Source organism: Hippopotamus amphibius, chromosome 10 (assembly GCF_030028045.1).
Source record: "Hippopotamus amphibius kiboko isolate mHipAmp2 chromosome 10, mHipAmp2.hap2, whole genome shotgun sequence".
NCBI lineage: Eukaryota > Metazoa > Chordata > Mammalia > Artiodactyla > Hippopotamidae > Hippopotamus > Hippopotamus amphibius.
The window spans coordinates 105,907,399-105,933,453 of NC_080195.1; the positions used below are offsets into that span (position 1 = coordinate 105,907,399).

Sequence of the window (26,055 nt, forward strand, 5' to 3'; positions counted from 1 at the left end):
GCCTCGGGACTGGCGGGCAGGCGCTCCGGCAGAGGATGCGGGCATAGGGGCGCGCGCCCCGGTGCCGCTGCCCGCGGCCCCCGAGCTCCCTCCCGGGCTGCCTGCGCGACCATGGCGCGGAGCCTCCGGAGCTGGCTGGGCAGCTGCCTCCTGGTGTCAGGTGAGGGGCCTGCGGGGAGGGGACGCCGGGCATTCTTCCTGGCGTCGGCTTAACTGCGCGGACGACGCGCCTTCCCCAGACCGGCTGCCTGCGCTGGGACCCGGGCCCGCGAGGTGCGCTCGGGAACCAGGAAGCCCTGCTTCGACGCCTGGCAGCGATGGCCCCAGAGACGACCCCGGAGCGGACCCCAGAGGCGCACTCAAAGTGACTAAGTGCCTGGGCGGGCCGTCAGGGCCTCCCACTAAGTCCCCAGCATCCCCAAGATCTGAATTCTGCCCCTCCCCTCTACAGCTCTATGGCTTCTGAGTTCTAAATCCAGTGAAACCTTTCCTGTCCTGCTCCAAATTGCCCACCTAGGTTCAAACAACACTGTGGATCCCTCCTACCTTCCTGGTGAACTCATCCCTGGCCTTCCTGGATACCCCACTCTCCGGTTTCCCTGCTGCCTATCAGCCTGTTTCTATTTAGGATCCTCCGCCTCTACCAGATCCCCATCAGCCAAGTTCGTGCCCGAGCCCTCTTCTCTCCTTCCCCTACACTATCCCTTGGGGGAGGTATCAGCAGAACTCTGGCATTAAATACCAGCTGTGGGTTCATGACTCTCAAGTGTGTATCTGTTGGCCTTAGTTGGGTGATGGGCCGGTGGCAGTTTAATATGCTCCTCTCTGTACTTTTGTGTATGCTTGGCATTTTCTATTAAAACGTTTAACCACTCTTTCTATCTCTAGCCTAAATCTATCCCCTGTGCCCCAGGCACATTCATCCAGGAATGTCATCTCTGACATTCTTGTCTGTGTATCCTGCAGCATCTCAAACCTACTGCACATCCTGAAAGGGAATCGATTTCCTTGTCCCCAGCCCTAATCAGAGCATCAGGTGCTTAAGCCGGGAATGGATATTAACATCGACTTCTTCACACCAAATGTATCATGAAGTCTGGAGTTTATACCTCTGGAAATATATCTAAACTCCATCTACCCACCCCCTCACACCTTTCTACCACCACCCAAATCCAGGTCACCCTCATCCATCCCCACTTCACTCTTGCTATCCTCCTCCCCTTAGCAATTTCGTCTCTTCAGATATAATTCAGACTGCTCAGCACAGCTAAAGCATGTCTCTCCTTCCCTGTGTGCCCGTTTGAAGACTTGGAGCCATAGGGAAGACCTGAGTATTGGATATGGTTATTTTCTTGGGTGACCTTTTTGAGGAAGAGAGTTGCCCACTTTTTTCCCTTTATTTTTACAGCCTTAGGAATGGTGCCACCTCCTGAAAATGTCAGAATGAATTCAGTTAACTTCAAGAACATTCTACAGTGGGAGTCACCTGTTTTTCCCAAGGGGAATCTGACTTTCACAGCTCAGTACCAAAGGTAAGTCTGGGGCGCTCTTGGCAGGAAGGCACCAAAGGATGGTGGCCTTGGCTGGGCTGGTCGCTTAGCCCGGAACGAGGAGAGGGTCTGACTGCTGTCACCCAAGTGACCATGACAACCCAGGGGGAGCCTTTCTCCTGGACTTTTTCTTTCTGTCCCAGAATTTCTTGTGAAAACTCTGTTCTCTGAAAGCAAACAAGTAAAATCCTTTTCCCTTTTTCTTGTGATGGTTTAAGGTGTGACAGACATTTTATCATGTAGATGGTGGGTGTCATGGGCCGCTGTGGCAATCTACTGCAATGCAAACCTATTGGGCTTGTCCCAGTTGATGTTTTTTAAAGAGAAAAATGCCCCTGAGAACCATCTTCCAGTTATTAGAGTAGTATTGCTAAAAGTCAACAATTTATAAGTGGAAGCTATCCAAGAAAACTGAGGTATGCAAAGCAGGCAGGAAGCCCCTTTCTAGCTTACAGCCACCCCCTCTAGTAGGTTATAAACTGCACGCCCCAGTGCTTGGGGGTGCAGGTCATTTGCCTAGTGGGTACTCAGTTACTCTGAGGCTATGTCCTGAGATTGAATGTAAGACAGCTGCTGGCTGTTGGAAGCTCCATCCTCTGAAGACAGCAGAGGCTTATGAAGGAAGGATGAGTGTCTACCTTGGTGGTGCTGTGACCTCCCAGGACCTGCCCGGCCTGTCGGTTTTTCCCTGTGCCAGTCCTCCCTTGGCAGCCTGCCACCATACACCACAGGCTGGACTGCAGGTGACACACCTTTGTGCCAGATGCAGGCAGCAAGAGGAGGCCAAAGGCCAATGATCCACACACCTGCTTCCCGTGTGACTCAGAAACAGACAAAGGCAGACAGCTCCTTCAGTGCGGAGGAAGGAAATGTGGGTCTCAGATGCCATCGATCCCACACTCCTTCCCACCTGGCCTTTATTTTACAAACATATCCAAGCCCTGCTAAGTCAGAGAAGGAGGAGAAAGATGAATAAGATAATCCTCATTTACATTTTTTTAAAAAATTGGGGGGGGAGGGGGCTGCATTGGGTCTTTGTTGCTGCACATGGGCTTGCTCTAGTTGTGGTGAGCCTGGGCTACTCTTCACTGCAGCACGAGGGCTTCTCATTGCGGTGGCTTCTCTTGTTGCAGAACACCAGCTCTAGGTACTCCAGCTTCAGTAGTTGCAACACACAGGCTTCAGTAGTTTGGCGTGTGGGCTGTAGGGTGCAAGGGCTCCGGTAATTGTGGCACGCAGGCTCAGTAGCCGTGGCTTGTGGGCTCTAGAGCATAGGCTCGGTAGCTGTGGTGCACTGGCTTAGTTGCTTCACAGCATACGGGATCTTCCCAGACCAGGGATCAAACCCATGTCCCCTGCATTGGCAGGGTGATTCTTTTTTTTTTAAATATCCTTATTTATTTATTTATTGGCTGTGTTGGGTCTTCTTTGCGGCATACGGGCTTTCTCTAGTTGCAGAGAGCAGAGGCTACTCTTCATTATGGTGTGCAGGCAGCTCATTGCCATGGCTTCTCTTGTTGCAGAGCACAGGCTCTAGGCATGCGGGCTTCAGTAGTTGCAGAACACAGGCTCAATAGCTGTGGCTCATGGGCTCTAGAGCGCAGGCTCAGTCAATAGTTGTGGCTCACAGACTTAGTTGCTCTGCGGCACGTGGGATCTTCCTGGCTCAGGGATTGAACCCATGTCCCCTGCATTGGCAGGCGGACTCTTAACCACTGCGCCACCAGGGAAGCCTCTCATTTACTTTTTTTTTAACTTATTAGTTCAAAATAATTCCCAGGTAACAAAACATTTCAAAATTTCAAGTATAACACAAAGAACTTCCAAATAGCCTATATCCAGATTCACCAGTTTTTAAGGCTCACCACATTTTCTCGCTTTTGCCCCTTAATATTTCATTGTGTATTTCATAAGAGCAAGGATAACCTTCTACATCACTGTGGTACAGTTATCAAGATTTGGTAGCTTCCCCAATGATACAATCCTTTATAAGTCCATATTCCAGTTTTGTCCATTTCCCCAAGGACTTGAGGGTCGTTCTGAGACTAATTTTCCTCCCACAGTGTACTTTCTAGCACTGATTGGTTTTATAATTCCATCTCTGTGTTTTCTCCACTCTGTCTTGATAGCACTAGGGATTTCACTGTGGAAAATGAACTTCCCTCTCTGTCTGTCCCTCTCCTCTGTGGTTTATTTCTTGTTGTTCTGTTCTTTGCTTCTTTGCCATTGGAGTAGAGGTGTTTGGTTTTAGGTATTTGTCTTTTAGATGAGTACTCTCAATAAGCAAGAGTGGATACCTGGGTTCCAGGCCTCCTCAGCATAGATGCACAGACCGAGCATGGCCTGTGCTGGGGAAAACAAACCATGTGCTGGGTGTGGGAGAAATTTGATCCTGAAAAATCTAATTATCCTTCTGTGGCCCCGGAAAAGGCGTGGTTAGAATTTAACCTGAGCGGTCGCATAGCACAAGCTCTTATTGTATGTGTGCATTGGGTTGGGGTGGCCGGGGGCGGGGGTGGGGGGGTGGGGGGACTTCAGAGGATGTACTGGTGATTTTAATATGGAAACTTCTAAAACAATTAGATGTAAATATGGGGAACAGATCATATGAGCTACTTAAAGGGAAGAAAAATATGTATAGATGCAGTAAAAATGACCTAGTGAAAGAGAGTTATTGCAAAACAACTCTTGAAATACTCTGTGTTCCACCCAATTCATGCGTTAGTTTAAATTCATGGAAAGAAATGGCCTCATGTGGGAAAACCCCCTTGACGAAGTGACTCTTGGATTTTCCCAGGGACGGTGTTAGGCCGCCACGAAGAGTTCATGGATTGGAGAAATGTTTGTGGTCTATTAAGTGAAGAAAAGCAGACAGTAAGACAGCATAAGCCCAGTTATGTCTGCCTCCTAAGAATGCAGTGGAGTGTAGAGTGGCAGTTGGCTCTGAACTCAAGCAGACCTGAGTCCCATGAGTATGTTTCGTAGGCTCTCCGTGCCTGTGTCTCACCTATAAACATAGGAGTGATGTCAGTCCCACCCTCCCAGGGCTGTGAAAATTCAGTGAGGTAATACTGCTAAAACAGTGCCCTGCCTGACACCTACATGCTTGACACGTGTTGGCTGTTATTATTTTTTTCATCCACACCTTCGTCGTCACCTCTTAGGGTAGCCAGATGGGTTTTGGCACCAAGACAGAAAGGTGCCAGTCAGAACAGAATTCTTATTTTTTGCTAGACAAAAGCCTGGATTTCCTTACCTGGGATGGAGCTAATTATAGCTCTTTAGGCTCTTGTGAGGTTAAGTTACACGCACCTGGTAGGTATTCCCAAACATTCCTTTCCTTCCACTTCGTGTTTCTGCCACCCTCCCTTCAGGGGTTGGTGTCAGGGCTGGAGATCTGAGGTCAGCGAATTTTATAATTTTTCCAGTGTAACTGAACACTAGTCACTTACAAGACGTTATTTGAAATCATTGTGATATACTTGTTTTGGCTAATCTGTGAATATCAACATTTCACAAGCCATGCCCCACACCTTTCAGAAATACCTAATCCAAGAAGGAAGCTTTCTTTATCAAATATGTTGCATACTCACTCCCTTTTTGGAAAGACACGTTTCATTAGGATATGAAAGTCTCTGAGAAGTTCTGTTGTGAAGAGAGACACCTTTTCATGTTTCACCCAGTTTTTGTCCCAAATTGTTTGACCTTGGGATGGATCATTTTTGAAATGTCTTATGATGCCTCCAGGATCATTAAGGTCCCATGGAGCACAGTTTGGAAAATGCTCGCGTGAACGATGCATCCTATTCACTGAAACTGACGATAAAGAGGACTTCCCTGGTGGCACAGTGGTTAAGAATCTGCCTGCCAGTTCAGGGGACACGGGTTCAATCCCTGGGCCAGGAAGATCCCACATGCCTCAGAGCAACCAAGCCCGTGAGCCACAACTATTGATTGAGCCTGCGCTCTAGAGCCCGTGAGCCACAACTGTTGAGCCCATGTGCCACAAATCCTGAAGCCCACGGGCCTAGAGCCCGTGCTCCGCAACAAGAGAAGCCACTGCAATGAGAAGCCCATGCTCCAGAACGAAGAGTAGCCCCCGCTCACCACAACTAGAGAAAGCCCGCACACAGCAACGAAGACCCAACGCAGCCAATAAATAAATGTTTATTTTGAAAACAAAAGAAATTGACGATAAAAAATTTGCTTTGTTCTTCTCTCATTATTCTCCGTTATCCCTTGGTAGCAGGAACAATAAAGCACCAGTCAGCCTCAGAGAGACTGACATTAGAACTCTCATGATTTCTTCTGATTTTGTAGTTATAGGAAATTCCAAGATGTGTGCATTAGTACTGTCTTGACGGAATGTGATTTCTCAAGTCTTTCCAAGTACGGTGACCACACCTTGCGAGTCAGGGCTGAATTTGCAGACAAGCATTCAGACTGGATAAACATCACCTTCTGTCCTGTGGATGACAGTAAGCTGTCTTGGTTTTTATTTCATTGTTATGTCATCACCTTGCCTTGGTTATTTCCCTCTCGGTTGGCCCATCAGCAGGAATTCTTTGAGTGCCCACAAAGTGGATGGCCTTGCACAGGGAGTTTAGGGAATGTAATAAAGAGGGCTGTGGGGACTTCCCTGGCGGTCCAGTGCTTAAGACGTCGCCTTCCAATGCAGGGGGTGTGGGTTCGATCCCTGGTCGGGGAGCTAAGATCCCACATGCCTCACGGCCAAAAAACTAAAACAGAAAACAGAAGCAATATTGTAACAAATTCAATAAAGACTTTAAAAAAGGTCGACATCAGAAAAAAAAGAAACTTAAAAAGTGAAAAAGAGGGCTGTGGCCCTTAAGAAGTTTGTGGGAGAGACAGCACAGGATTGGCATAAGGCAATAAGATAATTAAATATAAATTTAATAATTTTAATGACTTGAGGCTGAAAACTGACTTACCAGTTCCTGACTGGTTCCAAATCCTATTTTAGGGCCCCTCCATGGAAGTTCTCTCTAGAAACTCATACAAAATATCAGTAGATACACAGTTTGCCCCAAGATCACACAGGTAATGAGCTGTAGCACGAGGCTTCAGACCTAGGCTCCTGCGTCTGGGCTCTTAGCAACGACTACCCCACGTCAGATAATTGCCTCTTGAAGTTGATACGATGGGAAAGTGCTTTGAGATGTCATGTGGGACCTATTTATACTTGCTTTGGAAAAATATCTAATAAGTGTTCTTATCTGGTCTTCAGTGGCCGGCAGATTAGAAACGGGGAAGAATGCTAATACAGGTCCAGTAGCAGCCCCCCAGACGTAAACAGCAGCCAGAGAAGAATACAGGATATAACTCCAACAGCACAGTTGCCCATGGCCATTTATGATTCATTCCACAGTTATTATTGAGCACCTACTGTGTGCCAGGCATGTTCGTTCTTAGTGTTGAAGCTACAGCACTGAACAAGACAAAAATCCCCGCCCCAGTGGAACACACATTCTAACGAGGAAGACAGGCAATGAACAAACAGATACGTATTTTATGACAGGTAGTGATTGTCGCTCTCCAGAAAATAAAGCAAGGTGCCGGGGCAGGGAGTGATGGGAGCTGCTGTTTACGTAGGGTGGTGAGGTCGTTCTCTCTGAGGAGGCAGCGGTTGACCAGAGACCTAAAGGAGGTGAAGGGACCTGTCATGTGAATATCTAGTAGAAGAGCTTTCAGGAGGGGAGTAGTTTCAGACTTTGTTGGAAAATGTATTTGCTGGAGAGGGGTTTATTTATATAGGTTCAACACTAAAAATAGAAATACCATCTGTTGCTTCCCACCCAGCAATGGAAATAAAGAAAATTCAACCTAACAGAAAGAAAAAAAAGAGGAGAGGAATAAGCCATTTAAAAAAGAAAAAAAAAGCAGTCTTTACAGAAAACACTATAAAGTAATATAGTTGCAATAATTCCAAATATATCAGAAATCACAGTAAACATAAATGGACTAAACCTGATTAACAGAGGCAAAGATTAAAAGATTTTTTTTTAAGAAACAAAATCAGAGTGTCCCCATTCGCCACATCATCACAGCGGTGTATCACAGGGCAGAGTACTTCAGTAACCCAGGTGGTCTGCCCAGTTACGAAAAAGACATCTGGATGTTTTTAACGGGTGAATTTTGATTGTCATTTTGCTTTGTTCTCACACTTAGCCATTATTGGACCTCCCGGAATCCAAGTAGAAGCACTTGCCAATTCTTTACATATGCGTATCTTAGCCCCGAAAATTGAGAATGAACCTGTAACGTGGACCATGAGGAATATTTATAACTCATGGACTTATCATGTGCAATATTGGAAAAATGGCTCTGATGAAAAGGTAAGTGCAGCGAATTACACGCATGGCAGATGTCAGCTCCCGGTCCTTTGCCCAGTGTCGGTCAGAGGGAGGCTTTGCCACGTTATGGTCCGGAGGATCTCAGGCCTGGTCCTTTGAGCTCCAGAAACTTCCCATTCTCGGGGATGACTGGTATGTCAGGTCACAAGTACACAGATCAGACTTCCTGGGTGCTGGTGCAAGAGGGCAGGCCTTTCTCCTCCCAAAGGGAAGTTGCCTGAGAAGGCAGAGCTGACTCAGCGGTTGGCTGGGAATCAGGTGGTCAGTGAATGACTACTGTTGCATGGCATGAGGCCCCCGTATACCACACAATAGTCAAGTCCATGGTCAGGGCAGCCTCAGCCCTGGATGAATGGTGGGTGTCACGTTTTACCAGACGGACCCCACGTTTCCCCATTGCTTTCCTCCTCTTCCAGGGACAGTTCCTTTCAAAATATGGGCTGGAGATGGGAAGACCCTGTTGGAACATTGCCACTGTGTGACTCTGGTCACATTCTTTTTTTTTTTAAATGTGTTTATTTATTTATTTATTTATTTATTGGCTGCGTTGGGTCTTTGTTGCTGCGTGCAGGCTTTCTGTAATTGCTGTGAGCAGGGGCTACTCTCTCAGCGCGGTGGCTTCTCCTGTTGTGGAGGTGGTCACATTCTTGACCTCAGCGTCTCAGGTCTGCAAAACGGGCATATAACCCACTTCATTAATAAAGTGGGCATGATAACCTCCTTCACAGGATTGTTGAGGAATTTAATGACCCAGTGAAAAAAGGAAGCGTGTCCCATTGCCTGAACAATGGGTATGGTCGGTACGTGAGGTTCCCTTTCCCTTGTGTAGACATGTTAAGGCTATTTTCATTCATCTTTGTTCAGCTTTAATTCTTATACTTAGTGCTTCTGAGCTGAATGCCATCTGTGGTCCTAAAGTAACTTATGTATGTGTTATGCAAGTTATCTCCTCTGCATTAAATGTTGATTTTTTTCACCAGTTCTCAAGCGTTTGGGAAGGGTCAAGGGTGTGTGTATTGTTGAGGAATGATGTAATTAAATTTATATCTACATACTGTGTAGCCCCCCCAAAAATCTCAAGTTAATTTTTCCCCCCAAAACGTGCTCTGTTGTGATCCATTTGTAACATATATAAATGTCGGGTCACTATGTCGCATGCCTGAAACCAGTGAGATATTATATATCAGCTATACTTCCGTTTTTTTAAATGCTTCGTTAACTGATATAGGATATCTGCCTTCCTCACAGAACAGATGATTTTGCTTATCGTCAAAACCCCAGGATCTGTGTGCCTAGGAAGCCATACAGAATAATAAGTTTTACAGTCCCTTATGGAAGGCAGGTGTCCCTGCTAAACTCTGGGATGCAAAGGTAACTCCTGGAGCTAGCAGCCTACTGTGAGGAAGGGTCGGATTCCACAGTTACCCGGCCTGAGTGCCTCCTGCCCCAGGCATGAAATGCAAAACCCAGTGTATCCTTAGCATCTTCTTATCTCACATATGCCCCCAGGACAGGCATCTGGTTACACAGGTGTCCGTTCCCTCTGCCTGCGGTGTGGAAGACTTTGGCTTGACGGCGCAGAGTGTCGGAAAGGCTGCCTGCCCCCCAGTGTCTCGGTCATTGGTGCCGCAGGGTCACCTTTGCCAGTTTATATGTGCTATAGACTTAGTGTTTGCGACGCCTTCCTCCGCTCCCCACCCCATCCCCACCCCGCCCCCCTGCAGATTCATGCTTTGAAACCTAATCCCCAATGTGATGGTGTTAGGAGGTGGAACCTTTGGGAGGTGATGAGATCATACAGGTGGAGCCCTCACGAATGGGATCTGTACCCTTATAAAGGAGGCCCCGGGGACGTCCCTGGTGGCGCCGTGGTTAAGAATCCTCCTGCCAACGCAGGGGACACAGGTTCAATCCCTGGGCCGGGGAAGATCCCACATGCCACGGAGCAACGAAGCCCGTGCGCCGCAACTGCTAAGCCTGTGCTCTAGAGCCCTTGAGCCACAACTACTGAAGCCCACTTGCCTAGAGCCCTTGCTCCGCAACAAGAGAAGTCCCCACTCACCGCAAGGAGAGAAAGCCCACTCGCAGCAACAGAAGACCCAATGCAGCCAATAAATAAATAAATAAACCTTAAAAAAAAAAAAAAGAGGCCCCAGAGAGCTCCCTCACCCCTTCCACCTTGTGAGGACTCAGCAAGAAGACCCAGGAAGCAGGCCCTCCTCAGAGCCCAGATCTGCCGGTGCCTTGATCTTAGACTTACCAGCGTCCGGAACGGTGGGAAATAAATGTCTGTTGATAAGGCACTCAGTCTTTGGTATTTGTTACAGCAGCCTGAGAGGAGTAAGGTTGTATGGTTCCCTTTTGGAAGGCACACCTCTCTGAGAGAGTGCCGTGTTAGGTCCCTGAGCTAAGAGCACTGAAAGCTTTTAGGAATTCTTTCTTCCTGATGGGAGAAAGCGAGAAGATAAAACCAGAAGTTGCCCAGAAGTGAGATAAGGCTAGAAGAGGCCTCACGTCCGTGCCAGCCTGTTCCCTGTCTGCTTTTGATGTGTCAGCCTCTGAGTTCAGCTTTGAAAAAACATGCATTGTAAGGTTTTAGAAGCATTGGGTTTCTGGACGTGAAAGCCAGGGAGTTTTGTTTTTATTTCTGCTTTTAATGATCAGAAGTTATATTGTAGTCTTTATGTTTTCAGTTGGTAAAATCCAATTGTTGCCTTCAGTGAGCTTAGCTTCTCCTATAATAAAGGAATAGAGATAAGCTATCAACAAGCCCAGCCCCAGAAGAAAAGCAGCCAGTTACTTAAGTAAAAACAGAGTTTATGCTCACTTCCCATTGAAGCTCCTACTCACATAACAAATTTTTCGTAAGACCCTTCTATAAGGAAATTATAATCATGCTGGAAATACAGGCAGTATGTACTGTCTTAATTCCCTTTAGTTTGCTGGAAACTATTTTGGTTTCTCAAATTCAGAAATATATAATCCATTATGATATCTTCATATTAAACCAAGATGAGTCCGGGATGCCCCCACCAGAGTCAGGCTGCCGTGTGTGCCCTCAAGGTGAGTTGAGCCGCTGGGGAAGGGCAGCCTGGGTGCGTAGAGGGAGACGTGATGCAGAGGAGAACCCTGGGCAGCCATGGCAGAAACATGCTCTTGACTTAGAAAATCACATTGAGTCTTACTGTAAATGACTCGTGTGTTCGTTTGCCGGGGCTGCTGTAGCAAATACACTGGACGGATGAAGCAACAGAAATGTATTGTGTCAAGGTTCTAGAGGCTAGAAGTCCAAGATCAAGGTGTCAGCAGAATTGGCTCCTTTTAAGGACCATGAGGGAGGATCTGTTCGAGGCCTCTCACCCAGCTTCTGGTGGCTGCTGGCCATCTTTGGGTCCTTAGTGTATAGAGGCATCACCCGAATCCCCGCCTTCATCTTTATGTGGCCTTCTGTACACACGTCTATGTCTCAATTTCCTCTTCTCATAAGAACACCCGTTGTATTGGATTGGGGCCCACTGTAATGACCTCATGTACCTTGATTACATCTGTAAAGACCCTCTATCCAACCAAGTCACTTTCAGAGGTACTTGAGGTTAGGACTTCAACATGGAATTTGGTCGGAGTGATGAAAGTCAGCCCATACAACTGGTTTATCTTTTTTAAAAAGGAAGTGGGATTGCCTGTCATTTAAACTAGAGAATTCAGGGGGTGAGGTGGTTTGTCAGGACCACAGTTAGTCCTTGCCCCACCCCACCCTTAGGATGGTCTCAGGGTCCCTTGAGATGACCCAGGAGGAGCGCCTGCTTTCTTCATCCTCCTATTTTGAGCCCAAAGTAAAGATGATAACTGGTAAGTGTGGGGTTTGGGGGAGAAAAGATGATGTCCCTTCACTGCTGAGCCATGTTCTTATTTTTGTCTCTGTTCCTAGTTTCCAGTTACTGGGCAATATGACTTCGAGGTCCTCCGAAATCTTGAGCCACAGACAACTTACTGTGTTCAAGTTCGAGGGTTTCTTCCTGATCGGAACAAAACCGGAGAGTGGAGTGAGCCTGTCTGTGAGCAGACAGCAACTGACGGTGGGTCTCGAAATGCACTGTCTGCAGTTCTGTCTCCTCTGAGCATCTTTTTTTGGGGGAGGGGGGGCGGGGGGCGGGCACTGCTAGCTTAGTTCCCTGACCAGGGATCGAACTCATGTCCCCTGAAGTGGAAGGGCAGAGTCCTAACCACGGGACCGCGAGGGAAGTCCCTCCTCCGGGCATCTGAAGTAGCTTTAGAGACTCCCAGTGAGTGTGTGGGCCAGAAGGCTCCTTAGAGATCATCAGCCAGCCCAAACTCCAGCCTGGTTCAGCCGTGACTGACCGCCTCATGCTGGGAAGGAGACCACCACCTTCTGAGGCAGCTCGTTCACTCTTAGACCAAAGGGATTGACAGGAAGTCCTTCTGTCCAGGGAGCTGAGGTCTCCCTCCACGCGCCCACCTCCAGCATGCTTGTTCTGTCCTCTTGGGCTCCCTGAAGCAAGTCTCAGTCCTCCCAAGCCTGCCCAGCAGAGGTCGAGCCCTGTCACACCCCCAGAAGCCTTTCCTTCCCGGGCTACACATCTCCCGCTCCTTCAGACACATCACGGGAAGAGTTTGGAAACCCCATCATTTCCTCAGCAAGCTGGTTTTAGGGTTCCTCATGAATTATGTACCAGGACCTCAACACAGTCCCCCACATATGACGTGTAGCCCAGTGTCTAGCAGAGTGCCTCCACACTTGGTGTTTCTTAGAAAAAAAGAGAGGGAGGAAGGGAAGGAGGAAAAGAAGGAAGGGGAGGGTACCCGTTGGCCTAGATATTGACAGATCTTGTACAGACGCGTTGCATTGGTGTACAAAATGATAAAAACCTGTGGCCTAGGTGTCTGCACACCAACACAGACGTCACGCCTTTTGGGGCCTTCTTGTTATTTAAAAACAGCCAGAGGCTTTGCCAGCTCAGACCACAAAAGGATGCATACACGAAGGTCACGCATGCTCTTGGCCATTTTCATTTGTAGAAGTCCTCCCGGAAGCAAGGCACTGATCTGGGGGCTACAGAAGTACTAAGGAGAGGAATAAAGTACTCCCTCCTGAGAGAGAGAGAGCGAAACGTCTCATCTTCTGTGTCCCTGTAGTTTTGAGGCAGTTGCAGTGCTGCTTTCACAGTAATTCGTTTCAGCTTATCAAGTTCTTCTGGATAACGTTGGTTTTCATCATTAAACATGTTTCTCACCCAGTTTTGCTTTGTCTCATCAACTGATTTGCTGGGATGAGCCTCAGGATCTTTACCACTGTGTTGTTCAAACAGTTGGTGTGTCTGGGATACACCTTCCTCTAGACCAGTTGCTTACTGGCCACCGGTCCATCTGACTAGAGCGGACTGTTAGGCAAGCTCTTTTGTTTTACTGTCCGCAAAGTCACCGTGAAAGACTTTGGCCGATATCAGCTGAAATCGACACCCAGTGCCAAGGGCATCATTGTCCCAACTGTGTCCCATGAGTGGTGATGGAGTATTTCTCAAAACAAGAGCCCTGTAGTCAGATGTGCTTGGAAATGATGATACACCGCCTTTCCCTCTCAGAAAAGTCACCCTACATATTAGCATTTTTAGCCTATTTGATCTTCCAACATCTTTGAGGATGAGCATTCCAAGGAACACAGCTTGGGAAAAACCAGCCCATAATGTACCATAATTTACCAACAAGTAATCCGATCCAAAAAAGGAAAGGCTGCCACTATGAGCTCATTTCTTCTCGGTGTCCTCATGTTAATATTCTTAGTTATTCTCCCTATCTTTTTTAATTGTTTGTAATTAGCCACTTAATGATCCATTCTGGAATGTTTGTATTTTTTTCTGGACATCACATCAAGCTTACCAGCCTGGCGTTTCCTGAATCTTGTTGGGTTTTTTCCCCTCGTTTTGTAAATGCATAAATTACTTGCCTGAATCTCTTAATCTTTCACCTCCCCCAGGCACGTGATCTTTTCAGTGTCATCCAAAGCTGTTCTACAATCATATTAAGCAAATGTTCTCAGGATTGCAAAACCACACAGAAGATGGAAAGTCTTGCTGTCTCTCTGGAGGGAATTCTCTGTCTCTCTCCTTTCTTTTTCTGTAGCCCCCTGTCCAGTGCCAGGCCTCTCAGCAGCGCCTTTAAATAACAAAAGCCTACCCTTTTTTTTTTTTTTTGGCCACACCTCACAGCTTGTGGGATCTTAGTTCCAGACCAGGGCTGGAACTCAGGCCCCCTGCAGTGGAAGCACAGAGTCCAAACCACTGGAGCGCCAGGGCATTCCCAAAAGCCTACCTTTTATTCCTCTCATGAATCATTTGTGTTTGAATCAGAATTCTGTGCCTTGGGAGCCCCCATCCTGCTTGAATCACTAGAATCCCTGACCTTGGAATCATCCCTCTTTCCTCTAAACACCTGCCAACTGCTTTCCCCGAGCCCGAGTACATGCCCGGTGGTGCGGTGTCTTGTCCTTCCCCGCTCTGAGCTCCAGCATGATGAGTGACACGGGGCGCATCCTGAACTGCCCAGTGCCTCAGTCACCTCATCTGCAAAATGAGGAGAATCAAAGGGTGTCACCCAGGACAGTGCCAGGCACAGAGTGAGCCCATAATGTGGGTTAGAGGACATGACTGCTATTAATAAGAACATTATTGAAATCATACCTTTAAATATTCCTTAACGTTTACGTCAGGAAACATGGTATGAGGCACCCGTTTTGACCAAAAAGAGAAATATTTCAACGAGTTCATGATTCTCTGACCACCCATTCACTGACAAAACCCAAACATTTTATGAAAGAAAAGGAAAAGTACAGCCCACTGAAAACCTGCTTTTGTCAGTCATTTTAGGTTTTTTTAAACAGAGTTCTCGCATTTAAACCTGGCAAGTTTTCAGTGAGAGTGTTGAAAGGCTCTTTTCCCCTTTCACAGACGGAAGGTGAAGGTTCAGAGACGTGAAGAAACTTGCCCAAAGTCGCTCAGCTAGTAAATAACAGGAAGGAAGTAACATCTAAGCCCACTTCCTGCAGATTAATCCCATAGGTAAGAGAAGGCATGGGGAAAGGGAGTCCACCTGACAGCGTTCTCAGACGGCCTGAAACACAGAGAGACTTACACAGAGGGTGTTGATCGCTGGATTCTCCCACAATTCACTGCCTGTGTAAAGCAGTGTCCACCATCCTTCCCCATTTCTCCCTCTTGTTGAGTCACAAAAGCATCATTTGAATTTTGTCACCATCAGCCAGGTGTGCCCGTGAAACCTCCTTGTCTAAGATGCTAAGATATCTGGGTTGGGATCCCAAGGAGACCCAGGCAGTGTCCCCCGAGGGTTCATCACAATGTCACCAGCCATGCCAGGGTGGGTCCCCCTGGGACTCTGAGACAGGGGCTCGCTCCTTCCTGATGATGACATTTCAGAGGAATGGCTTTCAGGTCCTTGAGAGAGACACTCCTAGATCATAGGAGATACATGCAGGTCTCAAAGGGACAGAAGAAAGATTTACAGTCCTGAGCTTTTTATGAAAAAGCACTAAGAAAGGAAGGTCAAGTGTTGGCAGAACAAAGGTGAATTGTTTTGGTAGCCTTGAGTTTTTCCAGAGAGGAGCTCAAGGGTGGTCCCAGAGCTCAGCGGTAAGCTGCTGACGGCCACACTAGCGATGAGGAGGTCTCCGAGGGCAGGGGATCACGTGGGGTCGTCTGTGCAGTTCTCAGTACAAAACACGGTAGCGCGTATTTCACTGGGGCTCTGGGGCCCAGGGAGTCCTCTCTTCTGCCTCAAGAGGTTTATCCAGAACAGGGAGCTGCATGTTACCCTGCGAGTAGACAAAGCGGATCAGGGTTCTTGCGGCGGCTGCTTTCTGTGTGTCTCAGCAGTCATGCCAGAAACCCAACTTGGAGGAAGACAGGAAAGGGTGAGACTTGGAAACCTCGGGATCCTCGAACAGCCTGTGCTTCCTCATCATGCCTTCTGAGACAAACGTGCGGGCCCCCCAACGAGGAGGGGTTACCGTTGGATTGTGATGGTGAGAAGGGCATTCAGGTCCGTGTCCCCCAGTCTGTGCGTGACGAGAATATGACCCAGCCTCTCGTCCCTGCAGAAACCACCACCTCCTGGATCGTGGCCGGAGTCCTGGCAGCCTCGGTGTGCACCACCCTCCTGCTGCTCGTGGGCTGCTACTTCTTGCTGCGGTGCCTTTACAAGAAGGCTAAGCATGCCTTCCCCCCGAGGAATTCTTTTCCGCAGCACCTGAAAGAGGTAGGTGGTAGAACGGAGCCAGATGTGGATGAGAAAACGCTGACCGGAAGTTTTCCTTCTAAGTCAGGGCCGCCTAACTCAGCACAGCGTGGTTTCCTGGAGGACGACACGCACCTTGCACGCTGGTCCCATCCCTGGTACCATTTCAGGGAAGTCTGAGCTCACAGGACAGCCCTATGGGAGAGGGTGAAGGTTTGTTCTGAAGCCCTCCCTGCAACCTGGACATTGTTCCTTCTCCCACCTTCCCTGCCTCAAGCCCCAAGTCGTCAGGGAGCAAAGGTGATGGTCCTGGGACACGAAGAGACAAAGCAGAGCTCAGAGCAGGAAAGATGAGAAAGAGAAAACTCTAGACTCTGGGTGCCAGCGGACAGCCGGGCCAGAGGGTGGGAGAAGCGGCGGGAGCGGTTTCAGTTGGGAGATATCTGAGAGCGACTGAAATTATGGCATGTGTGTCCGAGACTTTAGGAAAGCAATTTTCCCCTTTCTTTTTTTTTTCGGGAAAGCTATTTTCAAAAGGTTTGGGAAGAAGAAAGGATGTACCTGGTTAGAGACCGTAGGACAGAAGTGGCCGTGAGAAATGAAATCCTGGCTATACTCTCACACTTAGAATGGAAAATATGCCAGGCTCAGCCCCAAATGATCCTGTCTTTGGTCTCCTTCCCCAGGAAACAGACTCTAAGATGGAGACTTGCATTCAGAAGGCGTAATGGGGCGTAGCCTCAGGAGTAACACCTGTAAGGGAGAGAGGGCAGCAGGATGGGGTGAGGGGCAGTGCGAGCTGTGATGTCAGTCCCACGGGGCCTCTGGCGTGGGGGTGGCCCTTTAGAAATGTCCTGAGCTGAGGCAGGAGGGCTCATTACCCATGGGCTGGGTGTGGGCTCCCCCAGGAAGGAGGCGTACCTAGAATGTGGCAGCTCCTTCAGCCCAGGGAACCCCGGGGAGACCCTCAGCGGGGAGGCAGCTCCACTCCCAGCAGCCAGGGGAGCGAGTGCCTCCCCCCTGAAGGAGATCTGGGCGGCGCGTCGCAGCGTGCCCTGGCGCAGCTTCTCTAGGAGCTGAGTCCGTCTCTTCCCCGGGGAAGGTCACAGGAGGAGGGTTAAAGGAACGACATCCAGCCCCATCACTGCAGCTGGTCCCCGTGGGCACAGGTAACACCCGCGATCTCGCTGCTCTGCTGTCCCTTCGAGAGGCCCCTCTCCCCTGACCAGCCGCTGCTGACATAGGCGGCTGAGCCGATGGGGTGACTCAGACCCTCCGCTCTGCGAGGCCTGAGCCCCTGGTCGTGGGACACCAGAGAGCTGGGCGCGTGTGCTTATCCGCTTGCCATCAGAGTTGGGCAGGGGGCGTGTCAGTACCGGGAGACGCCCCATCACTCAGCTGGGTGCCCTGCCCCCCCCCCCCCCATCCGGTAGCAGCAGCCCTTTTTCCTCCTCGTGACCCGTCTGGTGACTCCTTTCCTTACTCGCTAGTTTCTTGGCACAAGGATCCTGATGTGAGGAGGCAGCAGCTGTTACTTAAACTTTAAGGGATCCCTACTGTGTCGCCTGGTGGAACCGTTCCCCTCTGGGATAGTAACTGTTTTATTAGGCTTTGAGGCCAAGATTGAGATATTATGTAGATACTTACGTAACCACTTAAATAACATCACTTACAACTGGAAAACCATTCTTAACTCAGGAGCCATACAAAGAAACATGGATTTGGTCCATGGGCCGTAGCTTGCAGACTCCTGCTCTGAGCTCACAGAGCCTAAAATTGCATGGACACCAGTTCCCCAAGTGGGTCCGCGGGAGTGATGGCAGGCAGCGCCACTCCTCCTTCTACCCCTTGGTCCCCAAACCCCTGTGATACCTCTTGGGTATCACATAGTATCACATAACTGTAGTTGGTTCTCAGTGCATGCCTGGTGCTGGAGGACAATGCCCGGTCCTCACAGGGCACCATCTCCAAGCTGGCACCCCCCCCCAACCCCTACACATTCCAGGCTGGCAGACACTGGGTGGGTAGCCCAGCATGCATTACCATCAGGGGGTCCCCTGGACGTGTGCCAGTCCTGGCATCTTCTGACGTCAGTGGGTCCTGTGGCCTGACATGATGTAATGTGAGGTCTGTGTGGGTCAGCTCGGGCCACCGTAAAGTTCCGCACACTGGGCGGCTTAAACCACAGACACGTATTGACTCAAGGCCCTGGAGGCTCGAAGTCCAAGATGCAGGTGTTGGCAAAGTCAATTCTTCCAAGGGCCATGCGGGAGAAATGGTTCCAGGCCGCTCCCCAGCTGCTGGTGGTTGCTGCAAGCTTTGGTTCCTTAGTTTGTGGAAGCATCATCCCATCTCTGCCTTCATCTTCACATGGCATTCTCCTGTGTCCAAATCTCCTCTTCCTTAAGGACACCGGTCATCTCAGATCAGGGCCCACCCTGATGAGCTCTTTTCACTTGATTACCTCTGTAAGGACCTATCTCCAAGTAAAGTCACATTGCGAGGCACTGACTCCGGAAGGGGCACCAGTGCACCCTGACTGGAGTTGACACCTGTTTCGGGAATGACTGGCCGTCCCTTCCTGCAGGGCCTTGGCTGGCACTGCTGAGACCTGACAGGGTGTTTGCTCTGCTGGCAGAGGGCCCCACTCTGGGTCTCGGAGTTCATATGTGGTCCATCCACATGCCTCTTCCCAGACTTCCTTGCCCTGACCTTCCAGTCTCCCTTCCTCTGGCCCCTGACCACCAGCCTCACCATTAGCCCCTGCCTGGGATTCCATGGGTACCTGACTTAGGGCCACTTTTCTTCCCACACAAAGGGGATGACCAGACACGCGGCCCGAAGCTGTGCCTGTTGGAAGCGTTCTCCCTGCTGCCGTTCAGGGCCCCTGGTTGGGCTCTAGCACAGCTGTGGGCCGTTTTGGGGTTGTGCGCCCGTGCCACGCTGACCTCCCCGTGAGCCGCGTCGGGCCTCTTCCTCCTCCTGCTGGTCGTGAGGACCCAACCCCCCTCGCGGTCATGGTGTGAGCAGAGGCAGACGTGCTGGCGCAGCAGGGGTGGGTGCAGGGGAGGCTGGGCTGCCTGCAGGTGACCCCACCTGAGGACCTGGTGGGTCTGACGGGCCTCGTGTTGGTCACTTCCAGGTGGCATGGTCACCTGGTGTCCTGCAGCCTGAGGCTCTGTTTCTTCCAGGTCCCCACAGCCGGTCCCCCAGGAGCTGTTTCCAAATAAGGTATAATTTTCTGCTGCAAATGGCCAGCCCAGCCCGGAACTGTAGTGAGACCACATAGTGATTCTCCTCTTGGGAGAATCACAGCGTATTCCTGGTGTGGAACATGCTGGCCCCAGAACCCAAAGAGGCCCGCCTCGCATCGTGCTTCCTTTGTAGGGGTGGGGCGGTGAGATACAATAACGGTCCCTTGTTTTGAAGGGGCTGTCCTATTCCATGGGCCGTCTAAAACTGATGTGACAGGTCCTTGCGCCTTCACAGGGCGAGTTCCCCACCCTCTGAAGTGCATGTCTTATGGAGCCTTGCCGCTTCTTGCTTTCCTGGTCCTGTTAACGTATCGTCGTGATGGCTGACGTCAGGCCTCATCCCCACACCGGCCAGTCGGTTACCACAGGCTGTCCCTGGGAAGGACGCGTACAAGGCAGCTCCCTTCCGCGGAGGGAGCTGCTTCAGCTCCACTGAACAAATGCGGGCAGCACAGTTTCTGATGTGGGTAGAAAACGGGCCACATGACCATAGGCAAGAGAGTCAGAGCAGCCAGAACCTTCTACTGAGAGCGCCAGCAAGACGGAGCCACGCATCTCCTAGGGGTGTGCTTCTGAGAAGCCACATTTGCAGCAGGAAGAACAAAGAGGGGTGGGGCCCTTTGCTCTGCGCAGTAGGTGTTTTGTAAACAGAGAACCAAGAGGAAGCAAAACCATTCAGCTGCTTTTTTGCTTTTGGCTTCACCATCAAAGGGACTTATCAGGGAGGAAAGGACACGTGGGACAACACTGTGGTACCAGGCAAATCAAAGCCACAGACGGGCGTAGTCAAGGGGCCAGTGGGAAGGAGCTTTGGCCTCCAAGGCTAGAAGACTTGGCAGACTTGACTGTGGACCAGTGAGAAATACAGGTTAGGGTGGGAGACGGATGCTGGAGAGGGGCCAGCGGAGTGAAAGGAAAGGAAGCGCCAGAAACCTGTGAGCAGATCAGAGTCCTCATATCATGAAATCCTCCAGTTTGACTCATGATGTAGAGAATCCATTAACCATGGCCCAGAGGATAATTTTGAGTTGAGGGAGATTTGCTGGGGATGGAGACTTTCAGCTGAAAAAGCAATAGAGAGGTTTACCCAACACTGATGTACTGAGCTCGCCACCAGTCTCTGTGTGTGTCCAGCCAGGAGACCAGGCTGCTATCTGCTTTCTTGACATTTACCTCATCTCCTTTTGTCCTTGCCTCTCCTGTCTCCCAGGATAATCAAGGGTAGCTTCTAGTCTGTTCCTGTGAATCCACTGGATAGGAGGAGTTGGGGAAGTTCCTCCTCCCCGCAGCTGCCTCCTTTTTGCAACAGAGATCCGGACACAATTCCTCTGACCCCTCCGCCTCCCTTCTGTCGGCTGGTGGGGAGTGGGTACAGTGTAGGTTAAGTCGTCTCAAAGGGCTGAGTGTGGAAATTACATTAAGAGGGGGGTTAACTGATCACTTAAAGATTGAACCAGGTGTAACCAACTGGGGGGAGGAAGTTAAAAATAGAATGCTTTAAGGAATTTTTCTCCATCTTAAGGATTAAGAGCATTGGTGAACCTACAAGGATGAAAAATGGAGCACATGCAATCAGCAGCTATTTCAGCAAACGTATGGGCGTCTTCACGGTTGCAGTGTTGGAGTGACCAGGCTGATGAGACTGGTTCCTGTCTGTCACCAGTCCGTCTGCTGGGAGGAACACACTGTGAAGAGTCCTCATTCGTAAAACGTACTAGATGGAAACATAGATTTTAAATTTGCCACAATTTTTTAAAAAGTGAAAAGGAACAAATGAAATTGATATTAATAATATATTTTGTGCAACCCAATATATCCAAAATATCATTTCAAGATGTAGTCAGTTAATTTTTTCAATTGTTGAAATGTTTACATTCTTTTTTTCATACAAATTCTTGAAAATCTGGTACGTTTTACACCTCCAGCACACGTAGAGTCAGACCAGCCACATTTCAAGTGGCTGGTGGCCGCTGTACTGGACAGCACGGAGCTGAGGGCTGAAACAGAGGGACACACAGGTGGCTGGGGAGCACCAAAGAGGGCCCCCAACTCAGCCTGAGGCCGCACAGGAGATTGACTGTTATTCCAAGACACGTCTATCCCGTGCCCACGACATCCCTGCTTCGTAGAGGCAAGGATGTCCAGGCAGTGTCAGCCCCACAGCATCAGGATCCTCCTAAAAATCTCCCTCCAGGTTTACAGGAGGAACTGTCAGAGGGGGACCTGTGATCACTTAGCAAATGAGGTGCAGATTTATTGTCGAATTTTTTTAATTGTGGTAAAATACACATAACAAAATTTACCACCTTATCCCCTTTTAAGCGTCCAATTCAGTGGTATTAAGTACACTTAGTTTGTTGTGCAGCCATCACTACCTTCCGGCCACAGAACTCGTTTCATCTTGCAAGACAGAAGCAGTATCCAGTAAACAAACTTCCCCATCTCCCTTCTCCCCCGGCCCCACCACCACCATCACTTTCTGTCTGTCTGTGGATTTGCCTCGTCTAGGTACCTCATATAAGTGGAGTCATGCACTATTTGTCCTTCTGTGTCTGGCATATTTCACTTAGTGTCAAGTTCATCCACATTGTAGCATGTATCAGAACTTCATTACATTTGGGGGCTGAAAAATATTCCATTGTGTGGATAGACCACCTTCTGTTAATCCCGTCATCCGTGAGTGGGCACTTGGGCTGCTTCCACCTTTGTCTGTTGTGAATAGTGCACCTCTGAAGATGGGTGTCCATAGATCTCTCTGAGACCCTGCTTTCAGTTCTTTGGGGTGTATACCCAGAAGTAGAATTGCTGTGTCATGTGGTAATTCTATTTTTAATTTTTGAGGAACTGTCTTACTGTTATTGTTACATTTTTTAAACCAGCGTTTTCCAGCCAGGAGTTCTGTATAAAATCGTGAGCCCAGCAAAAGAAATGGGAAAATTTGATCATTAACTCTTTTTTTTTTTTGCCCTTGCAGTTTCTGAGCCGTCCTCATCACAGCACACCTCTCTTATTCTCCTTCCCGCTGTCTGATGAGAATGAAGTGTTTGACAAACTGAGTGTCGTCACAGATGTGTCTGAAAGCCGCGGTGCGAATCCTGGGGCCACCTGCAGCCTCAGGACCCGGTCTGGGCAGGGATCCTTTGAGCTGGTCTCCGAGGAGGGAACACACTCAGCTGGGCACAGAGACCCCCTCCTTCTCACATCTGCCTCTGAGGGCCATCAGAGCAACCAGCCGTCAAGGGCTGAGACCACCTGAGGAAACCCCAAATGGACAACCTCAGACGCTGGGACAACGGCCACACCACCAAGGAGCTGGATGGTAAAGGCTCACTTGGCACAAATACTCCATCTTGGGAACTGGCCACTTTTTAAAAGGCCTTAATGAATTAAAAAAAATAGTTGGCCACTGAAGGTATGATTTTCAGCCTCATGTGCTCATCAATATAAAAAATGTTTTAGGAAATTCCCTGGCAGCCCAGGGGTTAGGACTCAGCACTGTCCCTGCCAGGGCCTCGGTTCATTCCCTGGTCAGGGAACCAAGATCCCACAAGCCACACGGCCTCCCGCACCCAAAAAAAGGAAAGAAAGAAACACAAATTTTAAATGCTGAGAAACAGAAATGTTTAAAATGAGGAAGAAAAAGCATGATACTGTAAAATCTGACCAGCGTGCCGATAGACTGATGAGAAAAGTGGCCTCCACTCGAAAGTAACCGTCCCCAGACACTATGCAGAGCGAAGACTTTGTGGATTCTCAGGGACACTTTGACTGGATTTATTTTTCTACACGGACATGTTTTATAAATGTTGTGTTGGTGCTTTATTAAAGTCTTATTCTCTATTTAATCCATGTGCACTTAATGACACTGCATCTCTGTGGTTGTCAGATTCAACCAGGCTCTCGTGTGCCATCTTTAATGTTCATTCATCCAGCAGATGTCCCTCTGTCCCTGCCCGCTGTCACCCAGGCGCAAGGGGCCCGACAGCATTTGGGAAGCTTCAGAGGATAGAAGGCCCTGGGCTTTGAATTCCACCTGGGACACTTCCTAGCCCGTGACCTCTCAGTTTCCTCATCTGTACCTAGGGATGTAAGGATTAGTGACACTTGGTGAAAAATGTCCACCCCAGTGTCAGCACACAGCAGGCATTCAATTAACAGTAGCTGGCCTTCCCAGCTACATAACCTCATGGGTGTGACTGACTTCACAAACCTAGGCCCTCCCTCTGGGCCAGATTGTCCAATAAAGCGGATACACCAAAAGTCCCCAGAATAGAAAAATCACTTTTTGAAATAATGTGACATTTTTTAAAGAAAACATCATGGGAAAAAGACTAGAAGTGTGTTGACCCGGTCGGAATTTTTAAATTACTTTCAGTAACGTTGTGAGGGAGAGGTCACCATGCTTTGGGTTCTCAGTGCCCCTGACTCTGGTCTGGGGCTCGTCTTATGACAAGGGAGAAGTTCATCCTCTTCCCCAGTTCAGCTCTTCCTCCCTGAAGGAGGCGTGACAGGAGGGCTGTCAAGTTCTGCACACGTGGATGCATCCGGCTTGGGAGAGAAGGAAAGGAGACACCCCATTATTCACCCGGACCCGGCCTAAACCCCCTCCATGTGTCTGAGGACTCTCCACCTTGCAAGTGTGAACTCCTCTCCCTTTTTAAGGGCTCAAAATGCCACCTGCTCATTTCCAGCCCCCTTGCTGCCAAGCTGTGGGCCCATCACCCAGGCTCCAGCCCAGCTTTGGGCTGGAAGACAGGGAGGAGGGTGCAAGGCAGGAGTAGAAGCAGGGGCTCCAGTAGAAGCATCTGGGGGAACTCAGCACCGGCAACAGCCTGGGTCTGATTTGGACATTATTCCTGCCTGCATCCCCCTGAGGCTCTCCCTCCAAGCCTTCCTGAGATTCTGTGAGCTCCCCCAGATCAGGTTGAGACACTCATTTTCCGCTTCTATCAGCCAGAGTCGGTTTCTAATGGTTGCAGCTAAAACCCCGAGCAGGCCTCCAAAAGCAAAACAGCATGGATTGAGGTCTGCCCGTCCTGAAAGCCCACCCAGGCGGGCACAGGGGTAAGGCGGCAGTGAGACACCCCTGCGTGGTTTCCCGGCAGAGGGATTTTCAGCAGCACCTGTCCTCCAGGACTGGGAGGTCCTGGAGGGCTTCAGGGGACCAGCTGAAGCCCGAGATTGACTAGCTGGAGACCTTAGGCGTAACGGCCTCCTACCAAAAATGGGAAACACGGTGCGGGGAAGACGAAGGCGGAGAAAGACACAGGCCCTCCCGGGCCGGGAACGGACCCCTGAGACGCTGCTCCGCCCTGGCCCGTGTTTTGTGTTGTGGGGGTGGAATCAGAGGCCTCTCAGCCACCATCTCCCAGTCTCTAGCCGCAGTGAGAGATGCGCTGTCTATTGTCTGCACACCTCCCTCCTCCCCCGCACGCATCCCCAACTCCCACCACTGAGGGATGTTCGCTCAAGCCTCCCTTGTAGTCCATCCTCCTCATGACGCCGTGTGTCTCTTGATTGCCTCTTTAATGTTGAAATCTGCTCATGTCTCTGCATGATGAATAAGAAGGGGACATGTCTACCATTTGGCCCCCAAGATGTCAGCCATCTTAGGGAACCACATCTAGACTTCCCTGTCCCGCAGTACGGCGACTTCCCTGACCCTCAGATGAAGTCCACTAAAATGCTGGATGTTATGTTTAAAAAACAACATTTCAAGTGTTTCCTAGCAAGGAAAGAATATTCAGAAGCCAAAACCTAGAGAAGGTGGTCAAGTACCGCCTTTCGTCCCTAGGGCATTTGACAAACCCTGTGGATTTCAGCCCCTCGCAAGGGCTCAGCGGGCAGAAGACAAAGCTCTGGGCTCACTCAAGGGGAGGCCTAAAGGAGCCCTCTCCATACATCTGAAATCCCAAAGAGCATCCCCTACCCTGTATAAGGGTGAACTAGGAATAAATGAATCCCATCCCACCCTCATTTCAGTTTCCTATGGCTGCCATAATAAAGTGTCACAAAATTGGGGACTTAAAGCAACAGAAACTTACTCTCTCACAGTTCTGGACTTCAGAAGTCCAAAATCAGTATCACTGGGCTGAATTTTTTTAAGGATTTTTTGTTTTGATTGATTGATTGATTGATTGATTGATTGGCTGCATTGGGTCTTTGTTGCTGCTGTGCAGGCTTTCTCTAGTTCAGGAGAGCAAAGGCCACTCTTTGTTGTGGTGTGTGGGCTTCTCATTGCGGTGGCTTCTCTTGTTGTGGAGCACGGGCTCTAGGTGCACAGGCTTCAGTAGTTGTGGCATACGGGCTCCATAGTTGTGGCTCACAGGCTCTAGAGCACAGGCTCAGTAGTTGTGGGGCACCGACCCAGTTGCTCCTCGGCATGTGGGATCCTCCCGGACCAGGGATCAAACTGTGTCCCCTGCCTGCCAATGCAGGGGACACGGGTTCGAGCCCTGCCCTGGGAAGATTCCACCAAGGAAAAAAAAAAAAAAAAGGAAAATAGCAAACTGTGTCCCCTGCATTGGCAGGCAGACTCTCAACCACTGTGCCACCAGGGAAGTCCCCTACTAGGCTGAATTTAAGGTGTCGAGAAAGTCTTCAGAGGTTCTA

The 26,055-nt window shown here is 49.5% G+C and overlaps 1 protein-coding gene across 3 annotated transcripts; it reads left to right on the forward strand.

The window, feature by feature from the left end:
- On the forward strand, positions 1-23,282 carry IL10RB (interleukin 10 receptor subunit beta). Of its 3 annotated transcripts, none has more exons than XM_057696718.1 (7): positions 1-160; positions 1,409-1,532; positions 5,871-6,028; positions 7,740-7,906; positions 11,853-12,000; positions 16,053-16,210; positions 22,418-23,282. In XM_057696718.1, the coding sequence occupies exons 1-7, from the start codon at positions 112-114 to the stop codon at positions 22,697-22,699; spliced, it is 1,086 nt and encodes a 361-aa protein (XP_057552701.1). In that variant the 5' UTR covers positions 1-111; the 3' UTR covers positions 22,700-23,282. The 3 variants fall into 3 exon arrangements, with proteins under 3 accessions (XP_057552701.1, XP_057552703.1, XP_057552704.1); XM_057696720.1 differs by having other exon boundaries at positions 5,931-6,028; XM_057696721.1 differs by lacking the exons at positions 16,053-16,210; positions 22,418-23,282 and adding an exon at positions 12,962-16,037.
- Positions 23,283-26,055: the final 2,773 nt, after the last annotated feature.

Coding starts and splice junctions, on each gene's coding strand:
- IL10RB (XM_057696718.1), top strand. CDS start 112: ATGGCGCGGAGCCTCCGGAGCTGGCTGGGCAGCTGCCTCCTGGTGTCA. Junction 161..1,408: donor CAGCTGCCTCCTGGTGTCAG/GTGAGGGGCCTG, acceptor TTATTTTTACAG/CCTTAGGAATGGTGCCACCT. Junction 7,907..11,852: donor AAAATGGCTCTGATGAAAAG/GTAAGTGCAGCG, acceptor CTCTGTTCCTAG/TTTCCAGTTACTGGGCAATA.